The sequence below is a fragment of the Cyprinus carpio genome, chromosome A7, assembly GCF_018340385.1.
Source record: "Cyprinus carpio isolate SPL01 chromosome A7, ASM1834038v1, whole genome shotgun sequence".
NCBI classification, from domain to species: Eukaryota; Metazoa; Chordata; class Actinopteri; order Cypriniformes; family Cyprinidae; genus Cyprinus; species Cyprinus carpio.
Window position 1 is genome coordinate 36,954,608 of NC_056578.1, and position 20,651 is coordinate 36,975,258.

At 34.6% G+C, this 20,651-nt stretch overlaps 2 protein-coding genes across 4 annotated transcripts; one reads left to right on the forward strand and one right to left on the reverse strand.

Annotated features, from left to right (window-relative positions):
• Positions 1 to 961: 961 nt before the first annotated feature.
• On the reverse strand, positions 962 to 13,784 carry LOC109103435 (glutamine-dependent NAD(+) synthetase). 3 transcript variants are annotated; one of them, XR_006160511.1, is made up of 21 exons: positions 13,617 to 13,784; positions 13,456 to 13,516; positions 13,140 to 13,256; positions 12,987 to 13,040; positions 12,723 to 12,812; positions 12,561 to 12,612; positions 11,899 to 11,987; positions 11,560 to 11,677; positions 11,171 to 11,302; positions 10,990 to 11,064; positions 10,793 to 10,917; positions 9,475 to 9,523; positions 9,168 to 9,270; positions 8,848 to 9,016; positions 6,595 to 6,730; positions 5,177 to 5,283; positions 4,957 to 5,088; positions 4,555 to 4,624; positions 2,888 to 3,016; positions 2,561 to 2,708; positions 962 to 1,265 (listed from the first exon to the last, which is right to left on the reverse strand). XR_006160511.1 is itself a non-coding variant. In XM_019116849.2 (21 exons), the coding sequence occupies exons 1-21, from the start codon at positions 13,699 to 13,701 to the stop codon at positions 1,248 to 1,250; spliced, it is 2,088 nt and encodes a 695-aa protein (XP_018972394.2). In that variant the 5' UTR covers positions 13,702 to 13,782; the 3' UTR covers positions 962 to 1,247. The 3 variants fall into 3 exon arrangements, 2 of the variants coding, with proteins under 2 accessions (XP_018972394.2, XP_042616965.1); XM_019116849.2 differs by having other exon boundaries at positions 2,561 to 2,737; positions 13,617 to 13,782; XM_042761031.1 differs by having other exon boundaries at positions 2,561 to 2,737; positions 13,456 to 13,539; positions 13,617 to 13,754.
• A 633-nt stretch (positions 13,785 to 14,417) lies between these two features.
• On the forward strand, positions 14,418 to 20,343 carry LOC122145687 (7-dehydrocholesterol reductase-like). The gene is given in 9 exon segments (XM_042761032.1): positions 14,418 to 14,566; positions 15,981 to 16,092; positions 16,996 to 17,082; positions 17,084 to 17,216; positions 17,319 to 17,409; positions 17,524 to 17,737; positions 18,748 to 18,951; positions 19,126 to 19,258; positions 19,407 to 20,343. Coding segments are annotated over 9 exon segments (1,557 nt in total). The 5' UTR covers positions 14,418 to 14,448; the 3' UTR covers positions 19,872 to 20,343.
• Positions 20,344 to 20,651: the final 308 nt, after the last annotated feature.

The window sequence follows — 20,651 nt, forward strand, 5'->3', positions numbered from 1 at the left end:
AATAGCCTTTTTGTCCTCAACATTGCATTCTCCTTTTAGTCTTTTGAAACTATAATTTAAACAAAAAGCCACTTCCATAATCATGCTCCGGGAAGTGGCATGTTTGGCGGGAAAACCATAACCAGCAGCTTTGCAATAACACTGACAACAGTAGCATTAGCAAAGAATTAAGCTTAAACTTTCTGATGATTTGCTGCATAAGTTGGTTTGTCTCGCTTTAAAACGTTCCATTCTGTTTTTCATTAAAGCATTTTTTTTTAATTATTTTGATAATTTCAAAAATTACCCTCAAGTTAGAAGCACAGTTCATCCTAAAGTGAAAATCCTGTCATTATTAAATCACTCTCCTGTCATTCCAAACCTGCTTGTTATTCTTTCTTCTGTGGCAGTAAAAAAAAAAAAAAAAAAAAAAAGAGAGAGAGAGAGAGAGAGAGAGAGAGAGAGATATTTTCAAGAACACCTATGTCTATAAGAAGAAAGTCAATGGTAACCAAAAGTTTGGTTACCAAGATTCTTTAAAACAAAAATATGTATTTTGTGCTCCACAGAAGAAAGAAATTCATACAGGTTTGGAACATAATAATAGATTTTTCATTTTGGGGTGAACTATCCATTCCTGTTTTCTTGTGACTTTGCAGATAATCAAGCTACTATTTAGAAACCTTAAGTGCCATATTAATTTCTGTAGAAATATTAATTATAATACAGAGTTCAAGAGATACTGCAAGGAATGGCCCAGTAATCACCGTTATTGCATTGGCATGCCTGTGTTCTTGATAAAAATGCTGCAGTCATTTAGTTTGCTTGGTTATAGAGTCATTTATCCTACACACTTAAGCTGATCTGGACTAATATGGTTGTTTCTTGGCAAATTCTTCAATAAAAGATTATAAAGGTCGAAGTTACAGTACAGGATATCTGACACTAAGATTATTTCATAATTTTACAGTTATTCCATACGAACATTTTCATATGTATTGTTTTATTTTCAAACAACCATTACCATACAGTATATCAATAATCATAAACTTGAATATTTGCATTATAATGTGAATATACATAACTGAAGACATTGTTTAGGATTTATACATCCTAATAAAAACAAGAATATTAGTAAGTGGAACAAGTTGCAGTGCATGTGCAGTGTAGAGAACTGCTGAGCGACTAATATCACATCAGCGGCCGAGACGAATCTTTGGACCAAGGATCAATGGCTTCTGATAACAGCTGTGATTACACCTTCCATATCACTCCATCATAGCCACCTATACAACAGAAAACAGAACAGATTTCATACAAATAGAAAAACTATATACAGACATCTTCAAACAAACATTTACACATACATATATAAATATACAGTATGTATGTATGTATGTATATATATATATATATATATATATATATATATATATATATATATATATATATATATATATATATATACAGTACAGGCCAAAATTTTGTAAACATTACTATTTTTAATGTTTTTGAAAGAAGTTTTTCTTCTGCTCATCAAGCCTGCATTTATTTGATCAAAAATACAGAAAAAAAATTTAATATTGTGATATATTATTACAATTTAAAATAATTGTTTTTAAATTTATTATACTTTAAATTTTCATTTATTTTTGTGATGCAAAGCTGAATTTTTAGGATCATTATCAATGATCCTTAAGAAATCATTCTAATATGATGATTCATTATCAAAGTTGGAAACAGTTCTGCTGCTTAATGTTTTTTCAGAACATGTGATACTTTTTTAGGATACTTTGATGAATAAAAAGTAAAAAAAAAGAAAAAAAAGAAGAAGAAGCTATGTTTTTTAAAATATAAATATTTTGTAATAACAATATACACTACTGGTCAGTAAATTTGGGGTCAGTATTTTTTTTTCTTTCTTTTTTTTAAATAAAATCAATACTTTTATTCAGCAAGGATGTGTTAAATTGATAAAAAGTGATAGTAAAGAAAATATATTATTAGAATATATATTATTAGAATTTTTTTTTATTTTGAATAAATGCAGTTCTTTTTAACCTTTTATTCATCAAATATATTAGACAGCATAACTGTTTCCAACACTCATAATAAATCAGAATATTAGAATGATTTCTAAATGATCATGTGATAGACTGGATGTTACATGTGACACTGAAGGCTGGAGTAATGATGCTGAAAATTCAGCTTTGCATCACAGGAATAAATTATTTTTTTAAAGTATATTCAAATAGAAAACTATTATTTTAAGTTGTAATAATAATTATTTATAATTATAATAATTATTTTGATCAAATAAATGCAGGATTGATGAGCAGAAGAAACTTCTTTCAAAAACATTAAAAAGAGCAATGTTTCCAAACTTTTGACCTGTACTGTATATATATATATATATATATATATATATATATATATATATATATATATATATATATATATATATATATATATATATATATATTTTTTTTTTTTTTTTTTTTTTTCTGCATGTGTAAAGTTTCAATATTAAAAAGCTTGTATTATACAGCCCGAAATCACATTGTTCTGTAGAACTGCTGACCTCATTGTCGATGCAGCGGAATTGCCAGGCCCACTGTGTGTTGTAAAGGAAAGGACGGAGGTCAAAGCGGTTGTCATCAGGACTGTAGTTTTCAGCATGATACGAGGGTGTTACTGTTGTCATCTTATGTCTGTTGATTGAGTACATCCTAAAGAAATGTTTCACTTTAGTAGCCACCTGCAAAACCCCAAAAAATTGCATTTGCACAAAGCATGGGACAAAGTTACCCTACTGGTCATAAAATAATGGTGGTCAAATATTAGTATTTTTACCGCTTTTAAAAGTATCAGGCACTATGAGTACTGAAAAGTTTAGGGCATGTTTGACCTGTGAGGGAGAGAAGGTCTCTTTCCATGAGTGAATGAGCTTGCAAAACATGCTGTATGGGCCACACTTGGAGATCTTTCTGAGTCTGCCAATCACAGACAGCTCTGAGTAGGTCATTCCCATGTCAGCCTGTGGGAGGGGGGCACAGAGACACGTGCATTAGGTCTCAGAGCTGTAAAATCTGTCTCCATGCACAAAGTGATGGAAAAAGTATGCAAGGGCACAGCAGCAAAGTAAACATGCCCTATAAAAATAAGGATAACTTATAACATATACATATTTAACTTTAAAATAAAAAAGAAAGAAAGAAAGAAAAATTTTAATGTCTAAATACATTTTAAAACATAATTGTGCACAGTACTTTGCAAAAATATAAGACATCAAATAGGTTCTCATTTCACTCAGTTACAAATCCAACACTGGTTTATTTACTACAAGATATTATACATTATATGTATAGAATAATTAATGTATAAATATAATGTGCTTTATATTTTCATTCCACCTAAAACTGAATAGTTTGAATGCATACATAAATATATAGCCTACACTGCAGGAGTCATATGGCTGTCAAACGTTACATTTGCCAGTTTAAAGGGGTCATATGATGCTGCTAAAAAGAACATTATTTTGTGTATTTGGTGTAATGAAATATGTTTATGCGGTTTAAGGTAAAAAAACAACAACATTATTTTCCACATACTGTACATTCTAGTTTCTCCTCTATGCCCCGCCTTCTGAAACGCGTCGATTTTTACAAGGCTCATCGCTCTGAAATGCAAGGTGTGCTGTGATTGGCCAGCTATCCAGCGCGTTGTGATTGGCCGAATGCCTCAAGCATATGACGGAAATGTTAAGCCTCTTAACATATTGTGATGCCTTGTCCGGCCTGAGCGACGAGACAAAAACATAAAACCCATTATAAACGTGATATAAAAATAAAAAATATATAATTTATGTGTTTTCTTTTGGAAGGCAAAAACAAAGTAGTTTTGCTTTCTCAACGAAACAGCATCACACACCGCGGCCTTGAGTGAGCCGCGGTCTAGAGTGGCTGGACCCGGGCTGGATGCCATTTCATTCACGGTGAAAGCCGATTTGGCGATCCACAGTGCAAAGTTGATGTATTTCCTCAGCAACCTTCATGGATCAGCCCCAGGCATGACGAAGCGGATATCGTCCTCTTTTGGGAGGCCAAACAAAGTGGTTTCGCTCTCACAGTGAAACACATATACGACATGGCAGCGGCGGCAACAACAATACTACAACGAGAATAAATGGTACGCCTTCATTCTTTGCATGAACATCTGGGTGGCATTATGCAAATCTTCCCACATACTGTAGTAGATATGTGGGGGTGTGTTAGAACGAGTTTCGGGGGGCGTGGACGAGTCTCAAATTTTATAAAGAATATCTATTTGGATTTGAGACTTTAGTCTTTGCAAGTTCACAGATCTTCTTTATTCACCAAGAGCTTGTAACACTCCAAAGATAAAGGAAAATTTGAAATCGCATCATATGACCCCTTTAAATATATTTCAGACAGTACCGTACAACCACTGGCACACAGTTGTCCATTGTGCGTCCTGCTTCAATCACAATGACTTGTAAATGCAGTAGTATTCAAGACCTCATTTTTATCACTGAATGAGGTTGACTATGTTTACCTCATCAGTCTGGACAACCTTGCCATCAGTCAGTGGCTCAAGCTCTGCAGTAGGTGGAGCATCCAAAATGCTGTACAGAAGATGGGAATGCAATCAGCATATTAAAATGATTTATGAAGGATCATGTGACACTGAAGACTGGAGTAATGGCTACTGACAAATCAGTGTTGCCATCACAAAATTAAATAGCATGTTAAAATGTATACACATAGAAAACAGTTATTTCAAATTATAATATTTTGTAACATTCTCCTATTAATATTTCTATGAGTGGTGTGTCCCCCTAAACTGTCCATCTGTTAAATTTCACTCAATGTAATTTTTTTGGCTAAACAATCAAGATTATGTAACTACACCAGTGATTTGATCAACAAATGTGTTACAAAAGGAAAGGCTACACACCCTATGAGGGCAGTGAGCTGGAAGCTTTTAACACAGTACTGCAAAAAGCACTTCAGGTCCATCTTACTAACACCTCCAATGGGATTGATATCAGCACTGGAGCAGTCGTACTTTGTGAAGTATCCAGTCAAGCTGAAAAGACAAATGATACTTTCTTGTAAGCAACCTCTATTATTATTGACAGTTGGATACTAAAAGAAAAAACAGCATAAAGACACACCTCTCATCCACGTTTGCTGAACCAAGAACTAAGAGACCACCAGGTTTTCCCTGAGCCCACAGACACAGCTGGGCAAAGAGGTAGGCCAAAATCATCCTGATACGAGCCTGTATTGGAGAAAACATACACACACATGCATCATGCACATACATCAGACTTGCAGATTCAAAAGGATCTCATTTGTTGACATTAGTTAATGCATACTACTACTAAAATGAACTACAGTAGTTATTTATTTAAGCATTTATTAACCTTTATTAATGTTAGTCAAAAAAAATTATAATGTTCATATTAGTTCACAATGCATTAACTAATTTTAGTTAATTGTTCATGTTAACTAATGTAGTTAACGTATGTTGACAAATTAAAACTGTGTTAGCACATATTCTACAGTATAGGTTTTAGTAATCAAACTGGAGTTTGCAAGGGTGCGTTAGGTGGTCAGCAAAAATTTTTGTGAAAAAAAAAAAAGATAATTATTATTTAAACAAAAATCGTAATGTCTTGTCAAAAATATCATGTTAAGATATTAAATGTTTAATGTTCAATTTTTAATACATTTATAACATTTTATATTATTACCATTTAATTTTGCTTTATAAAGACAAGTTGGAAATCCCAAGACTAAACATGATTATTTGGTTCTTTTGATGGGCCTAGTTAAAATAAAATAAAATAAAATAAAATAAAACAAAGATATGCACATATAATTTGAGGATCCTTTTTTTTTTTAGTTGCCCCTAGTTTCTGCTTACCACTGTCTTAGGGCAATTATGCTGTTAAGGAACAATTACAGTATTTGCTGTGAAAAGCACTATTCAGAAAAAATTGGGTCTCCATCTTGTGTGGGTTTACATTATCATAGCAGTCAAACTGCTATTTACTTTTAAGTGATTGCATTACATTTAAGAGCACATTATAGCGCTTTCAAAGCTGTGACATCATCCACAGTATATCTAATCGTCTTAAACAGGTTCTAATCAAGCAATACTTTGCCAATCTAAAGCACAAAGCATTTCCCGGAAAGAGTTGGATAATGTTACTATGTTAGTTATGTTTAAGAAATAGGGACATAATAGAAGGTAGAACCCAAACTCAGCAAATTTGCAGGTGGTTTGACGCTTGGGGTGACTAACTGCAATATTTTTCTGTGAAAATCGTGGTGGTTGTGTTACAGTGCAAGCAAATTGCATATTAAAAAGTCAGCAAATTAGCATCACTTCGACAGAAACTGCTTAGTCAAGCCCGCGCTTTTGTGATGTCATGGATCATATAAGAGCCATATAAAACAAAAGTCATATAAAAATTTTTGCTGAAAAATTTAACTATGTATTCTCTGCAGAAAAATATGCTACGAGTCACTAATAAAAAAATCATACATTTCTTCATAGAATCAGTGTCTATGATGGGTGCTGTACCTGGACGTTCTGCAGTGCCAGGTTCTCTCTGGCACTTCCTCCATTAGCACAGAACTGAGGCCACTTCCCTGTGACCATAGAGAAAATTCCCAGCATGCCTTTTACTGCCATGTCAATATTGATATTAAGGTGATTGCTGAGCAGAGAACAGATAAAATTTTTTATTTAAAATGTTAGTTTTTTAATATATATTTATTACTTTTTATAATAATAAAATAATACTGTAAAATTATTACAATTCATTTATAATTGGAATAATTATATTATAATTATTAATATTATTAATGTGTTGGCAAAACTGAATTTTCAGCAGCCATTACTCCAGTCTTCAGTGACACATGATCATTCAGAAATCATTCTAATATGCTGATTTGGTGCTCAGTTATCAATTATTGGTGCGCAATTATTAATAATGGTTCTTATTATAATCAGTGTTGTAAACAGTTTTTGCTGCTTAATATCTTTTTGGAAACTTTGATAAATCTTTTGCAGGATTCTTTGATGAACAGTTCAAAAGAAAACATTTATTTGAAACAGAAATCTTTTGTGATATTATAAATGTCTTTAATATCACGTTTAATGAATCCTTGCTGAACAGAAGTATTCATTTCATTTTTTAATCCAAATTTTTGAATGGTAGTATACTGTATATAACATGTTTCCACAATAACATTAAGCAGCAAAACTTTTCAGCACTAATAAGAAGAAACGTGTCTTGTGCACCAAATCAGCCTATTAGAATTATTTCTGAAGGATCATGTGACACTGAATGCTAGAGTAATGATGCTAAAAAATTAAGTTTTGCCATCACAGAAGTAAATTACATAATATATATATATATATATATACACTTGTATATTGTATTATTTCATTACACACAGATTGATATACATTTTGCAATTATCTAATCAACCAATCACATGGCAGTTGCTTCAATGCATTTAGGGGTGTGGTCCTGGTCAAGACAATCTCCTGAACTCCAAACTGAATGTCAGAATGGGAAAGAAAGGTGATTTAAGCAATTTTGAGCGTGGCATGGTTGTTGGTGCCAGATTTGCTGACGTATCAATCCATACTTGTATAAATGTAAAAATTATAATTAAACTTTATTTGCAGTACTTTTACAAAGAATGGTGTGAAAAGGTGAAAAACATCCAGTATGCAGCAGTCCTGTGGGCGAAAATGCCTTGTTGATGCTAGAGGTCAGAGGAGAATGGGCCGACTGATTCAAGCTTATAGAAGAGCAACTTTGACTGAAATAACCACTCATTACAACCGAGGTATGCAGCAAAGCATTTGTGAAGCCACAACCACGCACAACCTTGAGGCGGATGGGCTACAACAGCAGAAGACCCCACCGGGTACCACTCATCTCCACTACAAATAGGAAAAAGAGGCTACAATTTGCACGAGCTCACCAAAATTGGACAGTTGAAGACTGGAAAAATGTTGCCTGGTCTGATGAGTCTCGATTTCTGTTGAGACATTCAGATGGTAGCGTCAGAATTTGGCGTAAACAGAATGAGAACATGGATCCATCATGCCTTGTTACCACTGTGCAGGCTGGTGATGGTGGTGGTGTAATGGTGTGGGGATGTTTTCTTGGCACACTTTAGGCCCCTTAGTGCCAATTGGGCATCGTTTAAATGCCACGGCCTACCTGAGCATTGTTTCTGACCATGTCCATCCCTTTATGACCACCATGTACCCATCCTCTGATGCTACTTCCAGCAGGATAATGCACCATGTCACAAAGCTCAAATCATTTCAACTTGGTTTCTTGAACATGACAATGAGTTCACTGTACTAAAATGGCCCCCACAGTCACCAGATCTCAACCCAATAGAGCATCTTTGGGATGTGGTGGAACGGGAGCTTCGTGCCCTGGATGTGCATCCCACAAATCTCCATCAACTGCAAGATGCTATCCTATCAATATGGGCCAACATTTCTAAAGAATGCTTTCAGCACCTTGTTGTATCAATGCCACGTAGAATTAAGGCAGTTCTGAAGGTGAAAGGGGGTCAAACAGTATTAGTATGGTGTTCCTAATAATCCTTTAAGTGAGTATATATATATGTATGGTGTTCCTAATAATCCTTTAAGTGAGTCTCTTTTGAACTGCAATACAATATTACTCTTTTTACTGTAATTTCCATCAAATAAATACAGCCTTGGTGAGCACCAGAGACTTAAAGACAAATTAAACTAATCTTAATTGACTTTTGACTAGATAGCATGTCATCCACTGACCTGCCGATCTGTGCAGCAAGATCTTTAGCTCTGTTGCGGGTGTCCTCAGATGAGTTTTCACTAGCCATGTAGCATGTGGTAAAGAGGTGTCCACACAGCTCACGTGGGTCCTCAGGCCTGTAGGATGAATCGTTGACCACTCGCTGCACATCCTCCAGCACCTGAGAATCTGAGAAGAATGGGAAACATGTTTAGAGGATAAGCTTTAAATACGCTGGTTCTTATGTTCTGAAGAGCTGGTGTGTGTGTGTGTGTGTGTGTGTGTGTGTGTGTGTGTGTGTGTGTGTGTGTGTGTGTGTGTGTGTGTGTTTTGGACTTACTTCCATCTTTGATAGCTTGGCAGATTTGCACACACATGGAGTACACAATGCAGGCAGTGGATGAACTGTCCACACCACCACTAAGAGGAAGAAGGAAGCCAGCCTGAAAACAACAAAACACAAATCTCATTAGCTAAAGATGTCCTATATCTTCACATTCATGACCATAAGCATAAACATGCAAACAAAGATATTAGCTAAGAAGACTGGTAAGAAAACAAGCACCAAGTTTTATTAAATTGCATACATTTGGCACAATATAAACACTGATATTTACATGCAAAATAGAATAAAAAAAAAAACACACCTGTCCACTCCTCCTTAAGTAGTCCCATAACCAACAGGCAGGACCAAGACTGAAAGAACACCCGAAATAAACATGTAATAACTGATTTTATAAATGCTGCACCAATAAAATATAATTTTCAATACCAATATTTGCAGACTGGTTTACTGTATGCAGTTGTAAAGACTATTTTGTGGGTATTACGCTTTTCCCTTCACACAGTTTCTCCTCCTTACGTCAGAATATTTATTTGCAAACAGAGATGATACAGCCAGGAATAAATTAGTGCCACAAGGTAGTTATAAACCTATAAAGTAACAAACATAGTCTCACTGGACCAGAACACTAATTTGGCATGTTGCAAGAAAATTGAAATCACTTGGTTTTAATAACTGGCTGCTCTTTAAGTCATAATTGGGTTTATGGGATTAATGTTTACACAAACGGGCGTTTGAGTGTGTATTACTGTACAGCTCCACTAGAGAGCAGCAAAACATGTCTGTTGCTTCAATATGAAAATAAAGAGTCATCCACAAGTGAAAATGCTTTTTTATTTAAAAAGTAATTGTTATTAAAAATATATATATTTTCAAAAACTAATAGCAAATTATATTATTTGCATAACAATTTGAAAGAAAAGCAAATGTGAAATTGAAATTAAAATATTGCTAGAGTATTAATAGAGTCTTAAAAAAATCTTCTTTTTATATCTATATATTATAAATGTTTTAAAGCATTCAAAAATCATTAAACGTTCTGTTTATATCTGGGGGGGGGGATTTTCAGTGTGGTCTTCATCATTTTACTCACTCTCAGGGCATCGAAGATAAGTTTGATTCTTCATCAGAACAGATTTGGAGAAATTTAGCATTGAATCATGTGTTTAAGAGTGGATTGTTTGAAATTGTTGTGTGTTGTATTAATGAGAGTCAGCATACAAATACGAAGTGTAACAGACTTTTTTAATTGGAGGAAGTGTTATCATGGAGTCGGTTTAAAGTTAAAATGGTTGAAAGTTAAAACGCCTTAATGGTGGATTTGTTTATTACAAACATGCAGCTTTTCTCTTCATAAGATATTAAATGATGGACTGGAGTGGTGATGATTACTTGTGGATTATTGTGATGTTGTTATCAGCTGTTTGGACTCTCATTCTGATGGCTCCCATTCACTGCAGAAGATCCATTGTGAGCAAGTGATGTAATGCTAAATGTATCCAAATTTGTTTCCATGAAGAAACAAACTCATCTGATTATTGTGTTTCCTGAGGGAGAGTAACTTGTCAACAAATTTGTATTTTTGGGTGAACTATTCCTTTAAATGTATACATTTAAGTTACCTGATCTCTTCTTCTGGCGTGTGGAAAATCCACTCCACAGGCTGGTGTGTGGGCAGACACCTGTCATCACAGTCAGACAGAGAGAAGTCCGTTTTGATCCTTGTATAAGGTTTGTGCTCATATTCCTGTGCAGTCAGAAAAATACTTAAAGCATGTTTTTGTCACTTTAGAGTCTGGTGTCTTTTAATGTTGCTCACCATGTGTGGGTGACACCTCTCTCCTCGATAGCTGCGAACATCTTCCAGATCAAGAGTGGCTGTGACCACAACCTCCTGCAAGTCAGAAGAAACCTGACTGATCAAACTGAAATCGTCAGCATGTTAATCACAGTCACTGGGGTGAGTTTCATTATTCAGATAAGTGTGAACTGGCACATACTACATCCTCAAGTGAGAACTGCGCTCCTCTGGCAACAATATCTCCATTGATGGCAATCATAGCACACCCATCATAGTACAGACGGTCTCCATCACAGCCCTTCTGATTGGCAAATAGATAGATCCCTCCACTCTGAAACAAACATATTCTATATATATAAGGCTCATTGTCAACACTATCTTTCCAAAGGCCACTTATAATTGGATTCATTAATATGTACTGAAGTTGTTGAAATATTTTTTTGAAAAAAGTCTCTTATTCTCACCAAGGCTGTAGCCTATTTATTTGATCACAAATACAGTGCTTACAGTGATATTGTAAAATGTTATCACAATTTAAAATAACGGTTTCCTATTTCTATTTTAAATATATTAATATAATGTATATACCTTAGTGGTGGCAGATTTGATCAAGTTCACCCTGTGGTCAGCCTTACGTAGCTCATGGTAGCTTGCAGAGGAATTGGTAAAGATCTCAATACCATCTAAACCCATGTCAACATGTGGACTAAAGAGAGAAGTAAAAGTTAGTTTACATTTTGTCAAAGACAAGCAATTATGGAACTATTTTCATGTTTTATTTTACCAGATTATAACATAACATAAAAAAACATGTCTAAATGTTCTCTGCAGGAGATTAGGAAAGGATTTAAGAAACAGCATAGTAAAAAAAAACAATAATTTGACATTCGTACAGTACAGATGAGATCATTGTTTGCAGAGCTTTACCTCCTGGGGTTCCACAGCTCAGCACAAATCTCACTCCCTAAGCAGGTGTCCTTGGTGGACAGCACCCCGTCTCCAAACGGCACTGTGGTCTATCAATGAGGACAGCTGAGATTATTATTTCATGCCAAATGATGTGTCATTGCAAATATACATATATAGAATAAGAATAATTAAGAGTATAATTATTTTTGGTACTTAATTATTAATAATGCTTCTTATTTTTATCAGTGTTGAAAACAGTTTTTGCTGCTAAATATTTCTGGATTCTTTCTCTGTCAGGATTCTTTCATGAACAGAACTTCAAAAGAACAAAATTGATATGAAATAGAACTCTTTTCTAACATTATAAATGTCTTTACTGTTACTTTTGATCAATTAAATGCATCCTTTCTGAATATAAGTAGTCATTTATTTAATTATTTATTTATTTATTTTTATCTCATTTATACCAAACTTTTGAATGGCTGTATGTCATGGTTTCCACCAAAATATTATGGTTTATTTTTTTTTATTTTTTTTTTGTGAAATCGTTTTTTGAGCTGGCTTCATGAGTACCAAATCAGCAAATTAATAATGAGAACCATTATTAATAATTAAATACCACTAATAATTGAGCTTAATAATTAGATAATGCAAGATAATACAAGATAATATTATTTTACCTGCCCTGTCAGATCTTGTATCATCCTGGGTAAAAAGTACTCCTCAACATATCTGCAACGCAGTTTATTTCTTTATTATGTGATCTATCATTTATCACTGACTATTAAAGACTTTGCTAGGCAAATGACCCCAAGATTTAACCAATATATCGTGTAATATACCTGGGTCGACTCCAAGGTGAAAACCATCGAAATTCCCTGTTGTTGCCATAATTAGCCAAGAGCATTTTAGGACGAATTAAAAGTATCTTTCTGTCAAATATAAAAATAGACATACTATTAGATGTATTATTATTATATACATACATACATACATACATACATACATACATATATATATATATATATATATGCATTATTGTAATTATCTGATCATTAAGCAGTAATGCAAATGCTTTTTAATGCTGTACTACAGTAATATCTTACTTGTTCAAGAAAATGACTCTGCAGTTGTATCGAACATTGTGATGCATAACAGGCCTGTGGAAAGAGCAAATGTAAGTAAAGTTAAATGCATTAGAAACCATATACTTTTTTAAATTTTTTCTATTTCCTAATGTTTTAAACAATATCACCCACATTCCCACATCACAGATGATGTCTTGGGTCAAAGGAGATTCCATGAGCGACTTCAGAACCTGGAAACAATGGAGCAGGGTGTCGGACTCGTAGAAATGGTCTGCACAGCCGTACCCACTGATGTATATGAAAGATTTGTAAAGGACCACAGAATACAGTATCATCAGTTTTCTCATTTTTAACATATACACACACACACACACACACACACACACACACACACACACACACACTGCGTGGATTCTCAATTGTACAATGAAATGCATCTCATATTCGTTAAATATCTAGTCTGTGAGTGACAATATTACCAGATTACCAGATTTCTAGCTCTGGTCCCAGTCTGTACTTGGCTCCTCTCTGTTTGGCAATCTCAATGCCTGTTTTGGAGAATAAAGTAGAACTAAAATGATACGAGGTCACTTTAAGATCATGAGACCTTTAGTAATGTTAGTTACTACTACTATTGTTAGAACTTACTTTTAAGTATTCTTGTCAAGTTGCCTTCAAAATCCAGTGCCCACTGATTCAAGCTGCAAGTCGCTAATGTAACCTTGCGACCCATTTTGCACAGCTACAAATGATTTCAAATGTATCAAAACAACTCCAGTAAGTTACACAGAACTTTTATTTACTGTAGTTCTATTTCCGGTCTGTACAAATCTGCACTTCAAAGTAAAAGTACTAGTTTAGCGTAAGGAAAACTATTTAAAACTCCGAATATACTGTAGTTGAAACATATTTGCATTAAACTAATAGCAAAGGCGGTACTTTGGAACAAATATTGAGGTTAAACATTCTTTGACAAACAACGTGCAATCTGTTCTATCCAGACCCATAATTATTAAACTAAACTACCAACACCCTAAAACATTTTTTTTCAACATATTTAAAATTTTAAAATTTTGAGTCGAACTGTATTACATAATAAATGTAATAATCAATTTCTTCATAAGATGGTATTTCTTTTAATTGTTTTGATGGCTATTATACACTGATTATTAGCTTTTAAAAATAAGTGAGATGTTTTATCTACAAATTTGCATGTGGACTAAGTAAAGGTTTTTCGTGTGTTTATGAAAAGGTTGATAGTTTCCTTCCAATTAATTATTTTATAAATTCGTGTTCTGTTCTGGCGATTTATCGTGCACTTTTTTATTTCTGATGCTCTGATGTAACTGCGTAAATGTGGTGCAGATGGATGCTCTTGACGAAGATCCGTGGGCTGAGCTCATCAGGCGCTCATGGCTTCAGGTCTCGGTTAACCAATCACTGACACGAGTATGTATTTCCTCTGTCTCTGATTGGATGTATGGTCATTACGTCGCTTGTGGGTGGAGTCAGAACTCGGCCAGAGACGCCCCTTTGCTCGTTACATCACTGTGAACATCTAGGCAGCGTGAAGTGGCGCAGCATCAGCCCCTATAACTGTAAGCGTTTTGTGATATTTCACTTTTTACTCAGTTGCTTTTATGCATTACGTTTTGCCACTTATTAGAATTTATTTTAAGTCAATATTTCCATTATACATTGCATGTACAGCTTATTAAAATCTATGTGTTTATTATGCAGCCCTTCCCTTTCTAATCCAACTACAATATGCAACTTTATCAACAGAATACAATGATGATTTGACGTGTGGCATGACTGCATTGTAAACTATACAGTTTTTTTCTTTTCGAGCACTGTATGTACACACACCTTTTCAAAATACTTTTTAGTGTCTGCATGCTTAATGATCGTATTGGATTACAACTGTCACACTGGAGAATGGCAATGATATGACTATAATCTTACACTCCAGGAAATATGTTACGACTGGAGTCATATTTCGCTTTAAACTGGTTTATGTCGCATTTAGTTCAATGTGCACATTTACTTTGGCAGAAGAATGACGCACAGGTGTCACGTACACCTGACGTTATATCAGCGTGACATCATGATTTGGTGGGTTTGGACACTTTTTTTTTCAAACAATGTATTGTTTTTATTAATGATGATGATGCATATCTCGTAGATATATATGACATAACTAACTAGCATTTAATGTATCCTAAATACACTCAAATAATATTTTTATTTGATTTGATAAAATTACAGCTTGATTGTAAATGAAGTACAATAAGAATATTTGCCTTGCCTTCTATTTCATCTCAAACATGGTCTTTAGTGAAAATGTTGTCCTCTTGGTAAACAATGACACATTTTTTTAAAAGAAACATTAGGGCAATTTGTCTTAGTTGTAGTGGAAATGATGCCGTAACTGAAAGTGATTTTGTTTAGATTATCATAGAATTCAGCATGTTTAGTATTGTTCTATGCACCTTATTACTGATGCTGTTATACTGTATGCTCTTTTTGTTGCATAAATTATGCTATTGCATATTTTAAACCATATAACGCTGAGTGGAGCATTTCTCTTGGTGTTATTCATATGCATATTTGTTAATGTGCCTATAATAAAAGACAAGAAGAGTTTTCAGTGGACTGGAAATCCATAAACTGAAAATAGATTCATGCAGAGCATCTGTCTTTGCTTGCATAACATAAGCACACAATTAAAAACCTCATATCAGTTGGAAAGTTAACATTACATGTCAACACACTAAAGGAAATAACCCTGGCCTGGTTCTGAGATTATATGTGATAAGTTATGTTATAATCATTATTTAAAACCTTGAACTTTATCATATTTAGCACATACATAACACCTAGATCTTCTGTTTGTTATCTGTTATCTCCAGTGCACTTTGTTCTCCTCTTATACGCTCATGCTAGAAACTCCGAGGTTATTTTTATGCTCTTTTTCTCTTTCTCTGTGCTTTTTAAATCTCACTCCCTCAGACATCATGACGACAGCCGACGCTGTGAGAAAGCGCCATAAGGGCAGCTCCAGTGGAGCCCAGGCAGGGGTGAAAGACCGTGCAGAGGAGCCGGTACAGTGGGGAAGAGCATGGTAAGACACTGCTCTGACTGTACAGCCACTAACAATAATTTTGATTATACATTCAGAATCTGTTTATATATAACCACTGTTGTTATTTTTTGACCACATCTGAAATGGGTCATGCTGACGACATTTTAAAATAAAGTGATGTACAACATCAGCAAGAAGCCCCCACTCCAACCACTCTGCTTGCAGTAAAAAAAAAAAATAAAAAAAAAAAAAATATATTATATATATATATATATATATATATATATATATATATATATATATATATAAAAGAAAAAGTAGTGAAAGTAGAAAGTAGTCCATATGACATTATTCCAAGTCGTCTAAAGCTATACAATAGCTTTGTGTGATGAATAAACAGAAACTAAGACAGTATTCACGAAAAATCTTGACTGACAGCTGTTCTCATCATTCACTGTTATTGTATCGACAAAAAAGCTCCTTGGACATTCTGCTATAAATACATCCTTTTGTGTTGCAAAGAGGGAGCAAAGTTGTACAGATTTTAAATGACATTTGTAAATTATTATTATTTTTTTTTTATGCGCTATTGCTAAACAGACCAGACACACATGAACTGTAGATTCAAATACAAAATTATATGAATCAAAATTTCATGACAAATTATATATAAAGTAATTAATTAACTGTATAATCATTTGTAAACTAATGAATAGTGCAAGAATATTTGTTAATTGTATTTATAAATGGTGTTTCTAATTTTTATTTATTATCAGTAATGTTGTAATAATTAAAAAACAGAAATAAGATGCATAAATTATGTTACAAAGTTGTGTGGAATAATGACAATTTAGACTGACAACAGTCATTTGCAGTTCTAAAAATCCAGAAACTTCAAATATCCTATTCTGACTCATATTACCAATCTGCTGATCTCTGTAGGGAGGTGGATTGGTTCTCTCTATCAGGTGTGATCCTGCTGCTGTGCTTTGCCCCCTTCATCGTCTTTTTCTTCATCATGGCATGTGATGTACCAGTGCTCCATCAGCCATCCGTTACTGGACCTCTACAACGGCGACGCCACCCTGCTCACCATCTGGAACCTTGCCCCTTCCTTCACATGGGCTGCTGCCAAGATCTACGCAATCTGGGTCACATTTCAGGTGTGCAGAACTACATAAGAATAAATACGAAATGACATTTGTAGTGAGAAATATTTGAATGGTTTTGGACTAGAATTGTGAGATTTGTTGTGTCTACACTAGGTGGTGCTGTACATGTGCGTTCCAGATTTCATGCATAAGATTCTTCCAGGTTACGTGGGAGGAGTGCAGGAGGGTGCACGAACACCAGCAGGTATGCATATGTACTTATGTCATTTGTACTCATTTGAATCGCTTCGCTGTTGGTTTGTGTTGTAAAATGTACCATATTTAATTCATCTAATATAAACGTGTTGCTTTCTCTCAGGTCTTATTAATAAGTATGAAGTCAACGGTCTGCAGTGCTGGATAATCACTCATGTTTTATGGGTGGCTAATGCTCAGTACTTCCACTGGTTTTCACCAACCATCATCATTGACAACTGGATCCCTCTCTTATGGTGCACCAACATCCTTGGCTATGCTGTGTCCACTTTGGCTTTTATTAAGGCTTATCTTTTCCCTACCAACCCAGAGGACTGGTACGAAAACATATTTTGATTATTTACTGTGCATATGGGTATAAAAAAAGTCTACACATCTCTGTTAAGCTGAAGCTTTGAGATCTAATATTGCATGTAATACTGAAACCAACAGAATTCAAGTAAGAACAACACACATATCCTTTGTAAGCTCTTTGCAGCCCATGGCTTCAGCAAAACAAAATGTGATCAAGAGATGTTAAGAAAATTCTACAGAAACAGTATTTTTATTCAGGGTTGATCAGCATCACTTAAATGATGACCACAGGATTACAATTACTTTACAGTAAGAGTTTGAATGTGATTGGTTAATTCAAAAACAGAGTACCATGCCCCATGAACACTTTTGCAACCAGGTAATTTTAGGTTTTTATTTTCTTTTTCTTTTTTTCCCTTAAATGTTTCTATCTGTTTATTACATTATTTTTTTCTGGTTTCAATGTTACATTAAATGTGGAAAAATATATGACAAGATAATTTTTTTACATCTCAAAATGCTTTAATTGTAATAGGAGTATGTTGACTTTATATACCCACTGTATTAACAACAGTGATTAGGCCCATTAAATTTACGTCTGAAACTTGGTTTTGAATCAGAAGAGGTGTGTTGTAAAACTATAAATGAAAGTGTAAACTGTCTTGCTTTCATTTGAACATTTTAAATGCCTAATATAATAAGTAATGTAAATAATAATAACGAAACAAAACAATAATAATAATAAGTATTTTTATTAATATGAATCACTTAATTATTTTTACTTTAAATTTTTACCAGTTTTGTTCTTTCTTCATCAATCACAGACTGTGTGTGTGTGTGTGTGTGTGTGTGTGTGTGTGTGTGTGTGTGTGTGTGTGTGTGTGTGTGTGTGTGTGTGTGTGTGTGTGTGTGTGTGTGTGTGTGTGTGTGTGTTTCTTAGTTTCCCATTGGTCACAGAAAAGGCATGTACATGTACAAAACAAAAACATGTACACACTAAATAGGTTCTGTCTTGCTCTTGTTTGATTTGCAGCAAATTCACAGGCAACATCTTCTACAACTACATGATGGGAATTGAGTTCAACCCTCGTATAGGAAAATGGTTTGACTTTAAGCTTTTCTTCAATGGCCGGCCGGGTATCGTGGCGTGGACGTTGATTAACTTATCCTACGCTGCTAAACAGCAGGAGCTGTATGGTTATGTGACAAACTCTATGATCCTGGTCAATGTTTTGCAAGTGAGTCATGTAGCCACTAGGTGGCACTATAAAACAGCTTAGTAGTGCTATTGCTCATACTGGCTAGATTCAACAACATATTTCTTTCTGTATTGATTCATATAGTGTTTTTCATTTCATTCATATTATTACCATCACAACCTCTAATCACAACTTTGACCTGTTTCTTCTCTAGCCATCTATGTGTTAGACTTCTTCTGGAACGAAGCCTGGTACCTCAAGACTATTGACATCTGCCATGATCACTTTGGGTGGTACCTGGGCTGGGGAGACTGCGTGTGGCTTCCTTTCCTCTACACACTACAGGTGTGTATCTGAGCAGTATTTCCTGGGCTTGATTTGTGTTGGATATGGCGTTTACAATACTGGACTCACTATTTTACCTCATACACAGCTTCATTGATTTCAGTAGGAGTAGTGTTTTTTATGTCATGTTCATGTTCTTGTTCTTTAGGGACTTTACCTGGTCTACAACCCCATCCAGCTCTCTACACCCCATGCTGCAGGTGTCCTCATCTTGGGCCTGGTGGGATACTACATTTTCCGCTCAACCAACCACCAGAAAGACCTTTTCCGTCGCACTGAGGGTAACTGCAAAATCTGGGGTAAGAAGCCCACCTTCATCGAGTGTTCATACCGATCGGCCGATGGCGGGATTCACAAGAGCAAACTGATGACCTCTGGGTTTTGGGGGGTGGCTCGTCATATGAACTACACGGGCGACCTGATGGGCTCACTGGCGTACTGCTTGGCCTGTGGTGGCAAGCACTTGCTGCCTTATTTTTACATCGTCTACATGACCATCCTACTGGTGCACCGCTGCATTCGTGATGAGCACCGCTGTAGCAACAAGTACAGCAAGGACTGGGAGCGCTACACTGCGGCTGTGCCCTACCGTTTGCTACCTAACATCTTCTAGAGCTTTCCACCATATTCCAGATTCAAACATTATATAGAAAAGCAGTTTAGCTTGATATTTTATGTGGCTGCTCTTACATATTTTAAACAATTGGCTTTTTAATCTTTTATGGGTGTGTGAATGGCAGAATTACAAAGATTATCTTGCCCGTTTAGTGAGTGTGAGAGTGGAAGATTATCAAGGTGACACAGTGTACAGCATTACAGAATGACATTAAAAAAAAAGCTAAGATACTGTGATGAACTCAAGTCTTAATGTTCCTGCCTTTATCTGTTTGTCTGTTTGTTTGTTGTTGTTTTTTTAAATAGGCAGGAAAACTTATTGTATAGAGAATATCATTCATTATTGTTCAGGATGTAAACAGACAAAAGTCTATAAAATCCAGAATTGCTCAGACTACAGTTTATCATATTTCTATTGATATTTTTCTACCAGCCAAACCACTGAAATAAAAGTTTCCCAATTTGTCTTTGCTTGTTTTCCTGGTGATATTAATGAATGTAAAGCTGAAAATCGTTAAAATATTTGTAGTGCAAGAAAAACTTTTTTTGTGGTTAAAGCAGTTTAAAAAAAAAAAAAATAAATAAAAAGCTCTTTTGGACATTAATTTCACGTAAATAAAATAACTTTTATAATATAATTCAAGTGAATTATTTAATTATGAAGGAAATGTGTTTTTTTTTCTTTTCTTTTTTTTTTCCGAAAGTAATACTGTGTGTTAAAGTACACATCCTCAGTTTAAGCTTAAGTTTAAGGATAATGATACACCACTAGCAGCAG

What these genes read in the sequence shown, in the direction of transcription:
- LOC109103435 (XM_019116849.2), bottom strand. Translation starts at nt 13,701, where the DNA reads ATGGGTCGCAAGGTTACATTAGCGACTTGCAGCTTGAATCAGTGGGCA. An exon ending in ACTTAAGGAGGAGTGGACAG is followed by an intron (nt 9,271 to 9,474) that starts GTGTGTTTTTTT and finishes TGTTGTTTTCAG; the next exon opens with GCTGGCTTCCTTCTTCCTCT. An exon ending in AGACCTTCTCTCCCTCACAG is followed by an intron (nt 2,738 to 2,887) that starts GTCAAACATGCC and finishes GGGGTTTTGCAG; the next exon opens with GTGGCTACTAAAGTGAAACA.